The 19,964-nt window shown below is 37.1% G+C and overlaps 1 protein-coding gene across 1 annotated transcript in view; it reads right to left on the bottom strand.

Moving 5' to 3' along the window:
• sh2b1 (SH2B adaptor protein 1) overlaps positions 1 to 14,097 on the bottom strand; it is a 33,225-nt gene extending 19,128 nt beyond the window's left edge. The window contains exons 1-4 of the mRNA XM_056453193.1: positions 13,730 to 14,097; positions 13,422 to 13,465; positions 9,835 to 11,841; positions 5,247 to 5,348 (exon numbers count right to left, since the gene is read on the bottom strand). Of these exons, the coding sequence (XP_056309168.1) occupies positions 5,247 to 5,348; positions 9,835 to 11,478 (1,746 nt within the window). The 5' untranslated portion in view covers positions 11,479 to 11,841; positions 13,422 to 13,465; positions 13,730 to 14,097. The remainder of the gene's footprint in view (positions 1 to 5,246; positions 5,349 to 9,834; positions 11,842 to 13,421; positions 13,466 to 13,729) is intronic.
• Between the last annotated feature and the right edge of the window lie 5,867 nt (positions 14,098 to 19,964).

The following is a 19,964-nucleotide window of genomic DNA, read 5'->3' as shown; positions in this document are numbered from 1 at the left end:
CAAGATGACTCATAACTCTATTTGGAATGAATTTGTATGTTTACATTGAATGGGACTATTTTGTAGAAGAGTATCTGCACAATACAAAGTGCAATACAACAAATTAATCTTATGGTTTTCTGTGGAATCGAACAGTATTGAGGTACAGAGATTCAATATTATATACAATAATAGATCACTGTATAGCGTATAGTCTTCATTGTATACATAATAACATACAACTGGTTTATATACCTTTATAACCTCTTGGTTTAAGTTTGCTTAAATCTTACTGTGTCGAGTGAGGCCGGGCAGAGAGCCATGAGGGTGTACGAGGCAGGTGGTGTGAGTGAGATGATCAGAGACACCTGGACGCATCACCTGCCTCGAGTCTCACAAAGGAGGCTTGGGAGCTAAGGAGAGGCGCCAGTGCTAGATGGACCGGAGACCAGGCCCAGTCTCGTGAGGAGCTGCCGTCCTTTTTTTTGTTTTGTTTAATTTGTTATTAAATTATTTTAAAGTGCGTCAGTTCTTCACCTCCTTCCTTCTGACGGCCGTTAGCATTATTACAGTGGTGCCGAAACCCGGGAGAAGGAAGGACTTGTTGTTCGGATGCCCTCGCTGCTGAGAAGGAGAACGTGTGTTCAGGAGTTAACCGTTCGTTAAACCCGTTCATCTGCCCCAAGGTGCCGGGTAGTTAGAGCAGCGATGAAGAGGTCTGCCTGCTGCCGTCTCCCAGCATGGGGAGGAGCAGGGGATGTGGGACTCACCACCGGCAGGAAAAAGCTGTGAGAGCCATCCCAAGAGAAGGCCGGGGAATCACTGATGTCTGCTGAGAGCCAAAGCCTACTACAGTCAACCGAATGGGGAGCAGAGCAGGAGGGAAACAAAATTCCGCTAGCTGCAAGAGCCACCGCTGGTTACCAGAAGACGGATTCCTTTGTAAGGCTCCCGGCACGTCATCGTCGAATCTCTCATTCGGTTGAGGACCAAGTGGCAACGGGTTTGGAGAATCAAACTGCAATTTTTTCCCTCTCTCTGTCTCTCCTCGGCTATTCAGCTCCTTTCTGTCAGCCCTATTTATTCTCAGGTTTCGATGGTCCTGAATCATGAACCCGGGAGTGGGCGCCAAACAGCCTGCGAGGGGTGATGCAAGTATGTGGCGAGTGAGGCGGGGCAGAGAGCCGTGAGGGTGTACGAGGCGGGTGGCGTGAGTGAAATAATCAGAGACATCTAGACGCATCACCTGCCTTGAGTCTCACGGAGGAGCCCTGGAAGCTAAAAAAGGAGAGACGCCAGTGGCGTTGGTTCCTGGCCTCCTTCCTGGCAGTCAGGTGGCCATTAACATTATAACACTTACACAGTCACAGGTCTTAAAAACACATCCAAATGAAAACCTTTTTTTTAATATATAATCATTTTTTCAGGGTTTTCACCTTTAATGACAGGACAGTGGAGATTAACAAACAGGAAAGTTTGGGGAGCAGAGAAAGAGGAAGGATCGGCAAAGGACCTTGAGCTGGAAATCTAACTCGGGTTGCTATATGTCGACGCACTAACCACTAGGCTATTGGCGCTGACTCAAAAGAAACTCTTTCACTATATTTTAGGGTTAAACTTGCGATGACCCCACAAATCACATATTCTGGACTGTGATACTCATCAACTATAATCCCAACTTGACATTGCAATTTACAAAAAGTTATTATGTTATTTACATTACAGTCAAAATCAGAGAAGTTAAGGAGTTGTGTATAGGTTGGACAGTATATAAACATAGTTATGACATAACAAACAGGATATGGGATATTATTTTATAATAACCTGGATCTCTTTGAAAGGTGTAACAACAAAGGATTTAACTATGTGCAAAGTGAGCACAAATTACAATTCACTAAAGATCATTATTAGGTTTTATTTTTCATTGCTTTGTTTCACTTTGTTGATTTTGCAGCACTGAAACAAACAGTTCCATGTGCTACACATGAGATTTAAAGTTTTTTTTACTTCATTATTAACATAATCTGTTTATTCTGAATTCATTGATCTAACAAACACAGATGTTTTACAAAATTTGTCCAATCTCCATGGTGAATTTTAATTATGACGTCAAGTTGTGTATAAACGTGATATTCCAGGTCACAGTGGTAAAATAATTGTTGCATAGTAAGTTTAGAGTAAGGCCCGTTTACACTAATATGTTTTAGTTTTAAAACGCATAAGTTTTGTTACAGTTACACCTTCCATCCACACTACCCCGGAGTTTTCGAGTGCCGAAAACAGGGCGTTTTGGAAAAGCTGAAGAGGCCGTTTTCATTTTAAAATGCTGCTGCTCCGTGTCAGTGTGGATGGGGGAAAATGAAGACATCTAAAACCGAAGGCATGGCTGCAGACATTCACCTACCTGAATGGGGCTTTTACTCAATATTAAGTGCACATAGTTCAGTCTTGCACCCTTTTCTTAAACTCAAACTTGGCAAGTTTGATAAAGAAAACAAACTCCCGAGGACACGTCCGGTAAATCTTCAAAGGCAACAGTGTACTTTATAACCTCACTCACATCACCCTGGCTACGTTGTTTCACTTTCTTAATGATAAATTGAAAACATAATATAAGCAAATGCCTAAATTCATTTTTATATTAACTTAACAGACACTAAAAATGATGAGGCATCGTGTAGCTACATATTTATATGACCGTCATCTTCACTGAATTCATATTTATAACAAAACAGCCTATATACAGTGGGTATAGAAAAGAATCATCCCCCTTCAAAATAATTACCTTTTGTTGCATTGTAGCCTGAAATGAAGAGCGACACAGTTTTGGTTTATCTAGGTGTAATTATTCAGTACAACGTATAACATCTATATCAAAACTATAACACCAACATGTCAGAAAATAATTAACAAGCATAAAAAACAGAATCACTCAGTTGTGAAAAGGATCACCCCCCTCCTAAAAATTACTGGTAAACTCAATCAGGTGTAGCTAATCACCTTCTTAACGAGGCACAATGCCATTTCACTTTCATTGGTGGTCAATTTGATTAGCTCAGCATGAATATAGCTTTATTGTAGGATTTCAACCCTAGGTAGTGCAACTGAAGCAAACCATCAACTATGGGTGGCAAGGCATTGTCAAAAGATCTCAGGGATAAAGTTGTGGCCAGGCACAAGGCAGGGGATGGATACAAAAAAATTTCAAATGCTTTATCAATGCCTAGAAGCACAGTGAAGTCCATTATTAAAAAGTGGCTGGTATTTGGTACAACACAGACCCTTCCTGGATCAGGACGTCGCTCCAAACTGGATGAAAGAGCTAGTAGAAAACTGGTCAGAGAGGCAACCAAAAGGCCTACAACAACTCTGAAGCAGTTGCAGGAATTTATGTCAAAGAGTGGTCATTGTGTGCATGTGACAACAATATCAAAAATTCTCCACAACTGTGGCTTGTATGGGAGGGTTGCACGAAAAAAGCCTCTTCTCAAGAAAAGCAACATAAAGTCACGACTGAGCTTTGCCAAAACGCACCTAGAAGATTCCGAGGCCACATGGAAAAAAGTGTTATGGTCAGATGAGACTAAATTTGAATTATTTGGCCTCAACACCAAACGATATGTCTGGCGGAAATCCAATACAGCTCACCATCCAAATAACACCATTCCTACCGTAAAACATGGTGGTGGAAATATCTTGTTATGGGGTTGTTTCTCTGCAGCAGGAACTGGAGCACTTGTCAGGATAGAAGGAAAAATGGATGGGACAAAATACCGACAAATTCTTGAGGAAAATCTGCTGCCCTCTGCCAGAAAGTTATCATTGGGAAGAAGGTTTACCTTCCAACATGACAACGACCCGAAGCACACAGCAAAACTGACCACACAGTGGTTAAAGGAGAAAAAGGTGAATATCCTGGCATGGCCAAGTCAGAGTCCAGACTTAAACCCCATTGAATATCTGTGGAATGACTTGAAGACTGCAGTCCACAAGCGGACACCATCAAATTTAACTGAACTTGAACAGTTCTGCAAAGAGGAGTGGGCTAATATTGCAAAGTCTAGATGTGCAAAGTTAGTAGAAACCTATCCCAACAGATTAAAGGCTGTAATTAAAGCAAAAGGTTATTCAACCAAATACTGAAACAGGGGGGTGATTCTTTTTCCAACCCATTGATTTAGTTTTTTATATGTTAATTTTTTTTTCAGACATGTTGGTGTTGTATTTTTTTGGTTGGGTGTTATAAGTTGCACTAAGTAAATACAGTTAGATAAAACAAAAACTGTGTCTGTCTTCCTTTCAGGCTATAATGCAACAAAATGTAATTATTTTGAAGGGGGGTTATTCTTTTCTATACCCACTGTATCAGTTTTAATAATCAATAACAGCCATTATAAATGTTTAACATATAATAAGTTTATAGAATACAGGAAATAAAGGCAAGCAATCAGTCAAATGTGCAGAATCAGTGTATGTGGTTACATTAATATATTAACTTGGCGCTCAGCCAAAATGCATTACCTGAGAACTACTAATATATTCAAAAGATCAAGAGTTGCTAAATAGAGACAAGATGAATTAAATATCACGTTTAACAACTATAGTGAGATGTAATCCAGCTGAAGATCCTTGTGGAACTGTCCAACCTGCACTACTCTCATCTGAGGAGGTGACCGCAGAGCACCCGCTGACTGCCTGGAGCTCAGGTGCGCGCATATGCTGCAACGCATGCCAGAGTGTGTGTGTGTGTGTGTGTGTGTGCGTGTGTGTGTGTGTGTGTGTGTGTGTGTGTGTGTGTGTGGTCACGTGATGTGCGTTTTCAGCAGTGTAGTATGGACAGAGAGTTGTACAGAAACGCCAGCGTGGACGTGGATCGTTTTCATTCTAAAACGCCATTTTAAAACTAAACCGTATTAGTGTAAATGGGGCCTAAGTTACATTGTATTATAAATACATCAGCGTAAAGGGGTAGTTTGCCCAAAACTGAAAACACTGTTACTCACTTGTTTTACTCACTTGACGTTCTTTCTTCTGTTAAATATAAAATAATGTTTTTAAAGAAAGTTGGAAACATCTAGCCATTAATTTCCATATGGAGTATTGGTTTTACCTACTATGGATGTCAGTGGTTACAGGTTTTCAGCTTTCTTCAAAATATCTTCTTTTGTGTTTAACAAAAAAGGTTTGGAACCACTTGAGGGTGAGTAAATTGGCATCTTTGGGTGAACTATTACTTCAATCTTCAAAATAGAGGCATGCAGATGTACCTGTAGAAGGAAGGTGTTCTCCTTGTCTGGCACCTCTATAGCTGTAGTGCTCCTCACGTCAACAATAGAGCAGCATGGGACAGTCAGTCTGGGCTTGGAGGACTGGAAGTATTTAAACAATAAAAGTGTAAATAATATTAAATTATAATCAATGGTAGAAATAAGAAGAAGAAAATTTGTGTCTTAGATAATTATAACACAGATTTTTACAGAAATTAATACTTCTGTTCAGCAAGAATGCCTTAATAATGTATTCGGAAGTGAGAAAAGGACATTTTTATGTTACAAAATACTTCCGTTTTGTGACAAATTAGGTCCTTTAATTGACAAAACTCCTGAAAAACTAGCAGTTTTTCACCAAAAACATTAAGCAGAACAACGGTTTGTAACATGGGTTATTTCATTTGGGAAAAGAACTGCGTAGTGACGAGTATTTCCCCAAAACCGTAGTTTCTCTGTCGCAGATCCATCGTTTGAATCACGTTAGCTATAACATAAAACCTCCATAATTACGCTCTTAACGGGGTGGAATAACAACTTCTTTAGAGAAAATGGACATCATTTTTTGTATAAAATTATATCGTTTTACACACACGCACATAAAAAAAATCCGATTTTAGTTTTGGTAAAACTCCATATTAATTGAAATATGTGAACGCTACATACACAATATGGGCCTATGCATTGAGAACATTCCATATTCCACGCTAAAACATAAAAACCACTTAGCTAACACATTCTAATCTCATATACAAATCATATATTGTTAATGGTTGTAATTTACAGTTGGCTATTTATTAAGTAATAATAATAATAATATTTATTATTATTATTATTATTATTATTATTAAGTAGGATATTGTATTTTTTTTTAAACATTTCAAACAACTTCGACACATTCAAACCACTGCAGAAATGTTCTAACCAACAGGCCCATGTCATATACAGAAGGTTACAAACACATTTCTTAATAAATAGCCTACTATAAATTAAAACCCTTATTGTATGCTATATATTTAGTTTTCACAAGCTTTGGAGACGTAACGAAAATTCCGCTTTTAAATAATAGACCAACTATTGCTTTCATCAGGTGCTGCAGCTGCATTCAAAATGGCATAAATGTTTTCATAGTGCACTGCAAAGGTAATGCAATTGTCAATATGAAGGTCGCTAAAACTAAACTGTAAAAAATACTTTGAAAGCAAATTACACCTAAGAGAGATGACCTTAATGTTTTTTTAATCATTCCCAGTTTAAATGTTGGAATGTTCTAAATGAATAGGACATAGGGGGATAATTGGGAATAGGACACAGTCAGAAACTATGCTTCGAACTACAGCTCTAGAGGAGTCGTTGCAAGTGTAAAAGTTCGCGACACAGTTTGCAAATGTTTGTTGGAGCAATGGATTTGGAAAACGCCAAATCAACAAACTAGGTTTGTAACGACAGAACTTGCAATCGTAGTTGGCTAAAGATGGTTTTGGGAAACGCAGCCCAGAATGATTTCCAAATGATTTTAATTTATTTTTTTTCACCACAGCAATAAACGGCATTTTAAAATATATTAAAACAGAAATAATTAAAACATTTATTTTAATTAATAAGTCAAATTTCACAATATTGCTCTTTATACCGCTGTTTTAAAAAATAATGGGTGATCATAAAAGACTTCTTTCAAACACATTAAAACACTTTACCTAATAAATAAAAACACACATACTTAAATATACAGTTGAAGCCAAAATTATTTATTCGCCCTCCTATGAATTTTCTGAATTTTTCACAGTATTTCCTATAATATTTTTTCTTCTGGAGAAAGTCTTATTTGTTTTATTTTGGCTAGAATGAAAGCAGTTTTTAATTTTTTAAAAAACATTTTAAGGTCAATATTATTAGCCCCTTTAAGCAATATTTTGTTTTTGATAGTCTACAGAACAAACCAACATTATACAACCACTTGCCTATTTACCCTAACCTGCCTTATTAACATAGTAAAGCCTTTAAACTGCACTTTAAGCTGAATACTAGTATCTAGTAATATATTATGTACTGCTATCATGGCAAAGATAAAGAAACCAGTTATTAAAAATGAGTTATAAAAACTTATGTTTAGAAATGTGTTAAATATTTATATATATATATATATATATATATATATATATATATATATATATATATATATATATATATATATATATATATATATATATATATATATATATATATATATATATATATATAATAAATTGTCCCAGTTAGAATGTGGTTTCATTAGAGCATCTCAAAATGGCATGGGAAGATGATCTCGGAGCAGAAATTGAAAACTGGCTATGGAAGAAAGCACAAGAACAAGTTCATTCTAGTTCTGTGTGTTTTAGGCATGCTTTAATACAACTGAAGATTCTGCATCGACTCTACTTGTCTAAATTAAAGCTCTCTAAGATGTTCCCTACCATTGACCCACTGCGTGATAGATGAAGTAAAACTCCAGCCTCGCTCGGTCACATGTTTTGGAGTTGTCCTAAAATTGTTAATTATTGGATTTTGGTTTTTTAATTAATATCAGAAGTGGTGGGAAAACAAGTATACTCTGGACCTATTTTAGCTGTACTGGTGTCTGTGATGATGCAGAATTATCTAAAAATCGAAGTAATAATAATAATTAATAATTCCTTCCATTTATATAGCGCTTTTCTAGACACTCCAAGCGCTTTACACAATGGGGGGGGTCTCCTCATCCACCACCAGTGTGCAGCATCCACCTGGATGACGCGACAGCAGCCATATTGCGCCAGACTGCACACCACACACAATATTGGTGGAGTGGAGACAGAGTGATGAAGCCAATTATGATATGGGAATGGTTAGGATGGCGGGGTTAAACCCCCACTACTACTGAAATTCTTAACGACCACAGTCAGGATCGCAGTTTACTGTCTCATTCGAAAGATGTCGCTCACTGAGCAGTACAGAGTCCCCTTCACTACACTGGGGCAACCACAGGTTGAGTGCCCCCTGTTGGCCTCACTAACACCACTTCTGGCAGCATGTGGTCTCCCATTCAGGTACTGACCAGGCACAGCCCTGCTCAGCTTCAGTGGGCAACCATGTGAGAGTTGCAGAGAGCTAGCTGCCAGTAGAGTGATTAGATTTATAACCAGGGCTTGACATTAACTTTTTTGATCACCAGCCACTGTGGCTTGTAGCTAGCCACTCGCCATTTTCAAAAGCCACAATTTTGTTGTTAGGAAAATATATTTTATATGCATAAATTGGACTTTGGCATGCTAAAATTACTTGATTTAGACTTTGTGTTATGCCTACATGCCTCCTCATTCATTCACCTTTTTGTGTGTGAACTTGCTTAATATGCATGAGCAAATGGGTTGTGGTTTCATATTGTCGCATTGCAATTTGCTTTTATTTCACAGGACTTTTCAGGGCTGAGGATTTACCAAATTTAATTCTGACCACATCAAAAATAAATAAATAATTATTTTTTAGTCACAAATGTTAAATAATGTGTCAAAACATGCTAAATATAGCTGTATATGTGCTCTTTTTATTTAATAAAACCTTTCTTAAAAAACCTAATTACATTTAAAAAATAATTATTGCCATGTATCTAACACTATGCACAGTGGCCTGTCCAGGCTAAAGGTCTCTCAGATCACTAGTTAACTACACATACATGGGGAGTTAATATCATATTAAAACAATGTTATTGTAAAAATGATAATTAAACCATTTTAACAAAATAACCGTAAGCAAAAGAAAGCAGGTGAAAAACATACTGTGTGTGATAATGGAAGGATGATCACGCGCACACGGGTAAAGTAAGGCCCATAATCTGTTGTTCAAAGAATAGTTAAAACAAAACCGGCAACCGCTACTGCTTACAAAAAGACATATTTTAAAAACATCAGCAGCAGGATTGTGGATGCAGGAGCCTCACTTTTTGTCCAGTCTATTTGAAAGAGAACCCGATCGCAGCAGTTGCGTTTCCAGGCACGGTTGCTTCGTGCCAGATAACGGGAGTGCGCATGCTTTTTAAACAGTACCGCACATTACATTACCTGTATACGCGAGTGATCATCCTCTTATTCGGTATTCACATGCTTTCTTTTGCTCGTGCGAACGCTATTTTGTTGGTCATGCTGCTTCTCGATTCTAAGATGACATTTGCACGCATATTGGGCCATCTTTATTGTTGAACTCTGCTTTAAAGAAAACTATCATTTAAAAATGATCTTCAACCAACCAAAGTGGCTAGTCAGAGTGGTTGTCTAACCTGCCACAGCCGAAATCTCACCCATTTGGCAAGTGTTAACGTAAAGCCACGTAACGTAACCCTGTTTATATCCCATCTGGCACGTAGATTGATTTTACTGAATTAATAACGATAAGATCCTCCCTGTTGCTCCACATTAATAAAAAGTCTTGCCTGCAACTTGAGAAGCTAAGACTTTCCCTTAAAAATAAAACTAAGGATCTCCATGTAATATGGAATCCATTTATAAAGTACTTTAACAAGAGAGCGGAGATTGAACCCAAGTAGGAACACCTCAAAATAAATAATTTCACTTGCCTTCGGTGGGATGTAAAACTCCAGGAAATACTCCAACCCTCCATCCCCTCCATCCTTATCTCGTTCTTTCAGAACTAGGCGGCACTTGTGCCAACGTGTACCTCGTCCGCCCACAGCGCCCCCTATGGCTGTGGGATGTCCAGACACAGTGCTGTCTGCGCCGTGATGCAGCAGTCCAAAGGAAAAGCCTGGGAACCCGTGAGTGCTGGCGAACTCATCCGAAGATGAGCACACGGTCACTCCTCCCTCCCGCACCAGCCTGCCTAACTTCCTGGAGGCGCTGATGCTGCTGGGCGGGAGCGATGAAGGGGAGATAACAGAGGATGGAGGACCTGCATTGGACAAATTTGGCGGAGGAGAGCGAGACAGCCTTAGTTTCTCCAACCGGTGACTCCATTTCTCCTTCTCACCATCTCCGTTGCTCCTCCGCCAATCGCGGGCCTCGGAGAGCGAAAGAGAAGTGGCGCTGCTGGAGGACGAAGGGGGCAGTGAAGAGGACGAGGAGTGAGGGAGGGAAAGGGGAAGAGAGAGAGACACTGGGAGGGAAGAGGGAACCCCCTGTGAGCCGGAGTTCCTCTTGCCGTCCTGCAGGCCAGTGGTGTAGCTGTAGCTGGAGGGAAGAGGACTGGAGTTGCTGCAGTTCTGCGGGGAGTCGCTGGAGGAGCTGCGCCAATGCAAGATGCCCCTCACACTCCCTCTGACACTCCGTCCCACACTGCGCAAAGAGAAACGCTTCTTTAACTTGTTCTTGGAGTGACCCCCAATTGGCGTCCCGTTGCCTTTTGAGTTTGCTGGTGCACTTGAGGGAGTGAGGCTGAGGTCAGCTCTTTCTAAATCCTCGCCCTCATTGTCCCGTCCTATGATGTCTGTCTCTACCTCCTCCAGGGTTACAGGTCCTGCCCAGCTATCTTCCTCTTCCTCCAGGTCTTTATATCCCGGCAGATTGTGTTTGAGCGCCATTCCCCTCTCCTCTCTGCGCCCGTTATTTCCACCCATAGAGGACGAGCAAGATGACGAGGAGGACGGTGGGAGAATCTGCGTGTGAGCGTACGAGTCCTGAAAGCCTCCAGAGTTCTGGAATCGGTCTGTACTACGGCTTTCCTGGGTCAGGATTGATTTGGGAGTGGCCCGTGTGTGAATGGGCGGGCATGAGGCGGCAGCGGTTTCCGCCGGTAGCAAAGACGGAGATGCAGCATCCTCCTCTAGCGAGGTAACATCCGATTGGGCGACCCAATTCACCGTACCTTCCCTACTGACACCAGTTACTTCAAGCTCGCTCTCAAAATGCCGAACAAATCTGTCTGTAAAGCGACGGCAAAACAGAGCTGCCGAATCAGGGGAGTAATGCGGGTTCTCCTGAAGGAAGGCCCTGAAATGTCTAGCAAAATCCCCAGCGGCTACCCTGGCGTGGAGCTCACAGAACTCGGTCCAGCTGAGGCAGGGAGATGGAGATGGTGTGGGTGTGTCAGATAACGAGGACAAGGGTTGACCTGCAGGAGTCGGAGGAGGCAAAGGCGGAGGTCTGGTGGACAAGGGCAACATCGATGGAGATGGAGGAGAAGGTGATGGAGAAGGGGAAGGCGGAAGGGGAGATGAATTAGCCGCAGCCCGTGGACTCGGCGGCGTTAATAAGGAGCCGTTCATGACTGACTAATCAATCTCAGACCAACCGATCATCAAAGACGTCAGGATGGCTGCGATCTAGGTGTGTATGGGGGACGCGCAATCTGTTCATCAGGCTACGTTTTTATGATAGACTCGGATTCTGAAAATCTGACCAAAAATATGTGGCCTGATAAAAAGGACTGGGAATCTTCCTCCCCCATTTAAAGAAAATTATTTGGCTCTGTAAATGCCTAAAGTACTTCACATTCTATACACAATAATGTGTGTATGTAGGAGTAAAACTAAAACATGTCAGGAGCAGCAGGCTGAACTGATGATGGTAGTTTTCAGGTGGTCTCTTGTTTACTGCTCAGTGAGGATCCTGCGGTAGGGATTTGTGACCTAAAAGAGAAGGAAAGAGAGATATTTAGATATATATCTAAAAAAAACGATATATTATTGCTGTCATTTTCATCTAAAATTAATAACAATACCATCTAAATGAAAAACTATTTCAAAGCAAATACTTTTTTTTTCTTAAACACAATATCCTAGCTAGGTCACCCAATTTTTTTATTCTTTCCTCATTTATTCACTCATTCTAATGGTGTTACAGATCTCTTTGAGGAAATAGATGGCAGGATGACAACTTTCCTTGTGTGGAAAAAAGACGCAATGAATGTGGATAGAGACACAGTCTTTCTGGCGTTTGTGCTCCACAATACAACTTAAAAATTAGGGATGTCCAGATCCGATCACATGATCTGGCCTGAACACACAGTTTCAGACTCGATCGGAATCAAACAATACCTCCCAATCAGGACTCAAATATATATCTATATGTACAGTATATGTATATATATTCTCATTATAGTTTAACACATCCATAGTTATGCGCTGGCACAGAGTTAGACCTCTTTCTTGACTTTACACAAAAACAGCAACGCGTGCCACATAATGCCACTTTGTTGCAGAGATGCTATTGTTTACATGCCAGCAAAGTAGAACACAGAAGCAGATTGAAACGGAAAGCGTTAGTATGTCTGCACTCTGGAGGCATTATAAAGTTGATGACAATAACATTGCCATAGCAAACTGTGAGATGTAAACTTGGGATTGCCTGCCGGGTATTTTAAGTTGAGGTGCTATTTGCTTTTATATTAGTTTTTTTTATATTTAGTCCAAAAGAGAAGAATTTAAGTTATTTATTACTTGATTGTGAAAGCTACCTCACAGAAGTGCTCTGTTTGTTAAGACAGTTGTTGAATGTTAAAATAACGTGAATTAAATAAATAATAAGGAACATCCTACATCTGTTTATTCGCTCTTGATTCTTTTCTTATGTATTATAGAAGTATCGTATCGGGTATCGATAGATACTCAAAATCAAATGACTCAGACTTGAGGACAATAAAAACTTGATCGGGACATCCCTAATAAAAATCATGTAGGCTTGGAAACCATGCAAGTGAGAAACATTTTTTCTATAAGCATCTATAATGTTGCATTTAAATGCATACTTAAAAAAATAACACCCGTGCTGTTTTTCATGATTAAATACGACGTTTTGTCAGCATTTAGATTTTTAAATATAACAAAAGTTTCCTATATAGGTATATTAAGGATATTTTACAATCTCTACAAGCCATTTTATCAACACTGACTATTATCAACCTAAACACAAGCTTTGAAGCGCTTCCAGCTGCAAAAAATGTGACATTTACAAGCTATGTGTCATGCCTGAAGGATGTAGATGGAAGCGTTGTTTTGCTTTTGAGTCCCAATCTTCCACCTGATATCCGAAGAACGTGCTGAGCGCTAATATCTCGTTTATTTTTTATTAGAGCCACCCACAGCCAACAAATGGAGCATCTTTGAACATTTAAGCGCTGACGAATCCAAACCTACACATTGATTAGAAACCTGTTTAGACTATTAACATAATGCAGAAATGATGCTCACGAGCCCTTGCGATAACTCACCATTTTCAGGCCACGGTGTAACTCGAGTCCGGTGCAGTTGTTCGCTGTAAAGAAAACACAGCACGCTTAAAGGCCAGTCGGTGGTATTTACAATTAATAGAGGCTTATTTGAAAATCTCACAATGCCAAAAACACACTTCACTAGGCTAGCTGTCTGACAGAAGTTTAATTGTCATAACACGCTCTCACGCTGATAATGTCAACACACCGAGCTAATTCGGGCTAGCCTGCTAACTTTAGCGCATTAAAACACTGGCTAGTTATGCTAATCTTTTTGCAACGGGGAAAACAATGTCGCATTAACTCACCTTCTGTGCACATATGACGCTATTTGTTCGTTGGCCTTAGTAAAATCCAAATAGGTTTCAGTGCAAACGTATTTTTGAGCTGGCCTGGTGCTAACTAGCTAACACAGCACTGCTAATAAATTATCAAGTTTGAGCTGCTGGTCAGCTAGCTGGCTGTATTGCTAAGCAGGCAGTGTGTCTGCCAATGTTTACATTAATATTCATTCCTCTCCGTCTAGCTGTCCCCTGTTGATGCTAAACTTATTGATGAATCTCATCGTATCTATTTATTTATAAGGGCTTTGCGACTGCTCTTGTTGCAGGTATATGAATATTTCTCTGCCTGCTGTCCCAATCAGTCTCTCGCGATATAGTGGGAGAGGGTGTAGGTTGGGGGGACAGGGAGTGTTGGAGAAGGGGGATTTTCAATGGGAGAAAAAAAAACACTGAGGAAGAGGGATGTGCAATTTTAGGAGGAGCCAGACTGGACAGTTGTAGGAAAAAAGTAAAACAAGGATATTGCTCAGAGTCATGGTTGAGTCATATATAAACATGGAGGTTAACGCATTAAACTTGAGATAGCTTCTTGATTATTTCAGAAGGAGTTGAGGATATGATAAATGTCATATTTTTAGAAATTGAGATAAATACATTATATGAGAGATGCATAAATATGCTTTTCTTTGATGTATGGTTTCAGATTTCGCCAAGATACAACTATTTAAACCAAAAATGTAAATATTGAGAAACTTTGCCTTTAGCTGTCTAAATGAAGTGCTTCGTAATGTATATTACTAATCAAGCATTACGTTTTGATATATTTCCAGTATAATGTGAGGGTTAAAATAATTAAAATAATGAGAAAATTGCACTTGGGAGTCTAAATAAAGTGCTTAGCAATATATATTACTAATCAAGCATTAAGTTTTGATATATTTACAGTATAATATTAGGGTTAAAATAATTAATTAAAAATTGCCTTTAGATGTCTAAATAAAGTGCTTAGCACTATAAAATACTAATAAAAAGTAAGTTTTGATTTATTTACAGTATAATATGAAGGTTAAAATAATTATTATATTGAGAAAATTGCCTTTAGCTGTCTAAATGAAGAGCTTAGCAATGTATATTACTAAATAAAATTAAGTTTATATATATTTACAGTATAAAATGAGAGTTAAAATAAATAAAATATTGAGAAAATTGCACTTGGGAGTCTAATAGAAGTGCTTAGCAATATATATTACTAATCAAGCATTAAGTTTTGATATATTCACAGTATAATATTAGAGTTAAAATAATTAAAATATATAGAAAATTGCACTTGGGAGTCTAAATAAAGTGCTTAGCAATATATATTACTAATCAAGCATTTAGTTTTGATACATTTACAGTATAATATTAGGGTTAAAATAATTAATTAAAAATTGCCTTTAGATGTCTATATAAAGTGCTTAACACTATAAAATACTAATAAAAAGTAAGTTTTGATTTATTTACAGTATAATATGAAGATTAAAATAATTATTAAATTGAGAAAATTGCCTTTAGCTGTTTAAATGAAGAGCTCAGCAATGTATATTACTATATAAAAATTAAGTTTTGATATATTTACAGTATAATATGAGGGTTACAAAATTAAATATTGAGAAAAATGCCTTTAGCTGTCTAAATGAAGTTCTTCGCAATCTATATTACTAACCAAACTTTAGGTTTTATTTTACTTACTGTATAATATGAGGATTTAAAAATATATATATTAAGATAATTGTTTTTAGCTGTCTAAATGAAGTGCTTAGCAATTTATATTACTTGTCAAACATTAAGTTTTGATATGTTTACAGTATAATATGAGCGTAAGAAAATTAAACATTGAGAAAATTGTCTTTAGCTGTCTAAATGAAGTGCTTAGCAATATAAATCACTAATCAAACATTAAGTTCTGATATATTTACAGTATAATGTGAGGGTTAAAATAATTAAAACATTGAGAAAATTGCTTTTAGCTGTCTAAATAAAAAGCTTAGCACTATAAAATACAAATAAAATACAGTTTTGATATAATTACAGTATAATATGAGGGTTGTAATAATTAAAAAACAGAGAAAATTGCACTTGGAAGTTTAAATTAAGTGCGTAGCAATATATCTTACTAATCAAATATTAAGTTTGATATATTTACAATAGGATATTTACAAATATCTTGATGGAAACATGATCTTTACTTGATATTGTAATGACTTTTGGCATAAGATGCAAAAACAATGACCATTTTAACTCATACAATGTATTTTTTGGCAATTTAAATAAACCCGAGCAACTTAGGACTGGTTTTGGGGTTTGTGATCACAAGTGATATGTGCAAATTGTAAAGTAATGTAATTTGCAGTAAAATGCTTTACAATCATTTAAGGTGGCCTCTCCTCATTAAATAATTTATTATATTTTATTAATCACTGTGTAAATAAAGTAATTTTGATTTTAGTGAACTTATTTTGACTTTCTACTCCCGTCCATATGCTTACATCCTGGATTTTGTGAGTGTGTGGTTGTGTACTAATGGAAATTCACAGGAAAATGTCAATGAGACGCTGGGTTTATTTTTGTTTACATCAAAGAGGTAAGGAATTTGAGCTCCAAAGAACAATACAGCACAAATAAACAATCATTAGACTTAAGTACGCCAGCTTGACTTTCTTCTTGTGACACAGTAAACACTGCAGTCCCACAACAGAGAGGCACAAAAAATGTGAGTATACTGCTTTCCCACTAAACATCATATTCTTATCTATGGTTTTTAATGACTAGCAATTCATGTGTGGATTTGATCATAGTCTAAGCCAGAGGTTTTCAAACTGCCCTGAAAAACGTTCGGTTATAAACTAATTTTAAACAGTAAAAATAAATGCAAATTAACTTATTAACAATTTAATTCACAAAAAGAGATTAGACAAATAAAAACAAATAAACAAATTACAATTACTTGAATAATTATTTAACAGAGGGGCAACACGGTGGCTCAGAGGATAACACTGTCACCTCACAGCAAGAAGGTCCTTGTTCGGGTCCCAGGTGGGTCAGTTAGCATTCCTGTGTGGAGTTTGTATGTTCTCCCCATGTTGGCGTGAGTTTACTCCGGGCGCTCCGGTTTCCCCCAAAGTACAAAGACATGTGCTATAGGTGATTTGAATAAAGTAAATTGTCCTTAGTTTGTGTGTGTGTGTGTGTAAATGTGAGTGTGTATGGATGTTTCCCAGTACTGGGTTGCAACTGGAAGGGCATCTGCTGTGTAAAACATATGCTAGATAAGATGACGGTTCATGGCGACCCCTGTTGAATAAAGGGACTAAGCCAAAGGAAAATGAATGAATGAATGATTCAATAAATTAAATCAAATAAATATAAATGATCAAAATATTAAATATAAATCTAATTTAATAAGGAAACTTAATAAAATAGTTTAATAATAATAAACATTAACCAATCAAATAATGAAAATAAAATAAAATCAAATCAATTAAATCAATAAGTTAATCAATAAGTTAATCTGAATAAAAAATATTTTATTTTTAACAAACTGTTTAAAATTGGTCACTATTTTAGACATTCCTCATAACTATAGCTAAATTAATATGTGACTGTAAATGAATATATAAAACCTTTTGACCATGTCCCGTTTTATACATTATAAATATACAGTTTTTCTCAGTGGCTTTGGTGCATTTCTCACAACACTATTTACATTTGCACAACAGTTAATGCATTTCTCAAAACAAGTACAAACTGTAAAACATAGTTGATAACCTGCAAAAGTGTGTCACTTGCTCAAAATGGATAGCTCATTCCTCAAAAGCAAGTATTCATGTCAATGAAAGTGTCATTGTCATCAAGATGAAAAGTCCTGACACCATTGTTTATGAACAAGATAATCAAATGGCTTTGTCATGTTTTCATTATGATGTAAATTTTTTCCAATGCAAAAAAATTTGGTAACACTTCCTGAAAATGCTCAAAACAGCACTATGTACTATTTGCACAGCCATTTGAAAACTACAGTAAAGTTAGACATCACTGCATTTAATGAGATATCTGAGTACAAGACACTGATACTTTTTACAGTGGAAAAATGTACAGAGTAAACTGTCATAATGAAAACATGACACAGCTATTTGACTATCTTGTTTATAAACAATGGTGTCAGGACATTTCATCTTGATGACACTGACACTTTCAAAAAAATTATACAAAGATGATTCCTTGGATTTACTCAAATTTTTTTTACGTTAAGTGGTTGCAAACAATTTATTTGGGCTGAATTTAAACAAACAAATTAAGTTGAACATTATTAAATTTAATTTGTTTGTTTAAATTCAACACAAATAAATTGTTTGCAACAGTTTTGCATGCAACACTTTTTTCTGTGTACTTGCTTTTGAGGAATGAGCTATCCATTTTGAGCAAGTGACATGCTTTTGCAGGTTATCAGCTAGGTTTTGCAGGTTGTACTTGTTTTGAGAAATGCATTAACTGTTGTGCAAATGTAAATAGTGTTGTGAGAAATGCACCAAAGCCACTTTAGGCCACAATTTAGGAGATATTTTCAGCAAAAAAAAAGATTTAAAAAGTTTTATAAAATTTGCATGACTAGTTCAACATTTGTAATGTAATGAAAATTTAATGACTCAAGTAATGAAATGAGAACTATTAGTTTTATATGGAATGACTAATCAGCATTCACAAGTTTAGTTGATTTTGACTGACATGACATAAGCAAATGATAATGTTATAAAACAGCAGAGAGTTGTATGAAAGCAGATGATGCTTGTCCAAAAGCATTCACAATTTGTTGTAAAGAATGAGAAACTGCTACTATGATGTGCACAATTGACATATTTGTTTGAGGAATGCATTAATTGTTGTGCAAATGTAAATAGTGTTGTGAGAAATGCACCAAAGTGACTGAGAAAAACTGTAATTTTAATACTAATTAGGCTAGGGCGTCATGGTGGCGCAGTGGGTAGCACGATCGCCTCACATCAAGAAGGTTGCTGGTTCAAGCCTCAGCTGGGTCATTTGGCATCTATGCTGGCGTGGGTTTCCTCCAGGTGCTCCGGTTTCCCCCACAGTCCAAAGACATGCGGTATAGGTGAACTGGGGAAGCTAAATTGTCTATAGTGTATGTGTGTGAATGCAAGAGTGTTTCCCAGTGTTTGGTTGCAGCTGGAAAGTCATCCGCTGCGTAAAACATGCAGGATAAGTTGGCGGTTTATATTGCTGTGGTGAGCCCTGATTAATAAAGAGACTAAGCCGAAAATGAATGAATGAATTGTTGTTATCCATGAATTTTCAAATGTACTTTTTACAAGAGAGGCTAAAAAAAACGGAATCTCTACATCATTATTTTTATTATGTTTTATTTTTTTAAGTATTTAAGTGGACAAATTCTGACAGGAAAGTTGAATGTGCTGGCCATTTTTTTATTTGCCTAATAAATGCCAATTTACTTTGCCTTAATAGGCAGTTTTTAATTTAAAGCCTTAACAGATTAACCCCCCCAAATGATATATGATGTTTCCCAGAAATGGGTTGCAACTGGAAGGGCATCCGCTACATTAAACATATGCTGGATAAGTTGGCGGTTCATTTCACCATGAATGATAAATGATATGATAAATTTGTATTTTAGAAAAAATACATATTAATATATATTTTTTAGATATTTCTCTATTCTAAATCTTTAGGAAATGTTTTTGGTACATCAAAAAGTGTGATTATGATGACCACCCGACAAGCTAGTCCAACTAAAATAGTGTTTTGTCATTATTTGTCACTTAAATTCTGAATTTAAACCTCATGGTTAAAGAGAAAATGATGAGAATAGCTGCAATAAGGTATTTTTATTGAGAAAAAAGAACCACACTTTTCACCAGGCTGGCTACAAGCCTGTAAGCATGACGAAGGATAATTTAGTGAAAACATTTATTATACATTTGCAAAAGACTAATATCTCGGAAAACATTTGAAAAATTTACAAGGCAGCTGTCTATGCTAAAAACATAGAAATCAATTTCTGTAGGAGTAATTCACTTTCAAGTTCTCATTCGTCAAAGAGTAAACCATATGTCTCCTTAACTTGCATTTAGTGCCCTCTACCGACTATTGTTTAACAAAACAAGGGGTTTTACTTGCTCAAACCTATGTTATCCCGTACTGTCTGCAGATAAAACATTAAATAACAAAACATTTGCTTTATGTT

The sequence above is a fragment of the Danio aesculapii genome, chromosome 3 (assembly GCF_903798145.1).
Source record: "Danio aesculapii chromosome 3, fDanAes4.1, whole genome shotgun sequence".
In the NCBI taxonomy this organism is placed as follows: Eukaryota; Metazoa; Chordata; class Actinopteri; order Cypriniformes; family Danionidae; genus Danio; species Danio aesculapii.
Note: the sequence above shows the minus strand (reverse complement) of the source record. Positions and strands in the feature narration are given on the sequence as shown.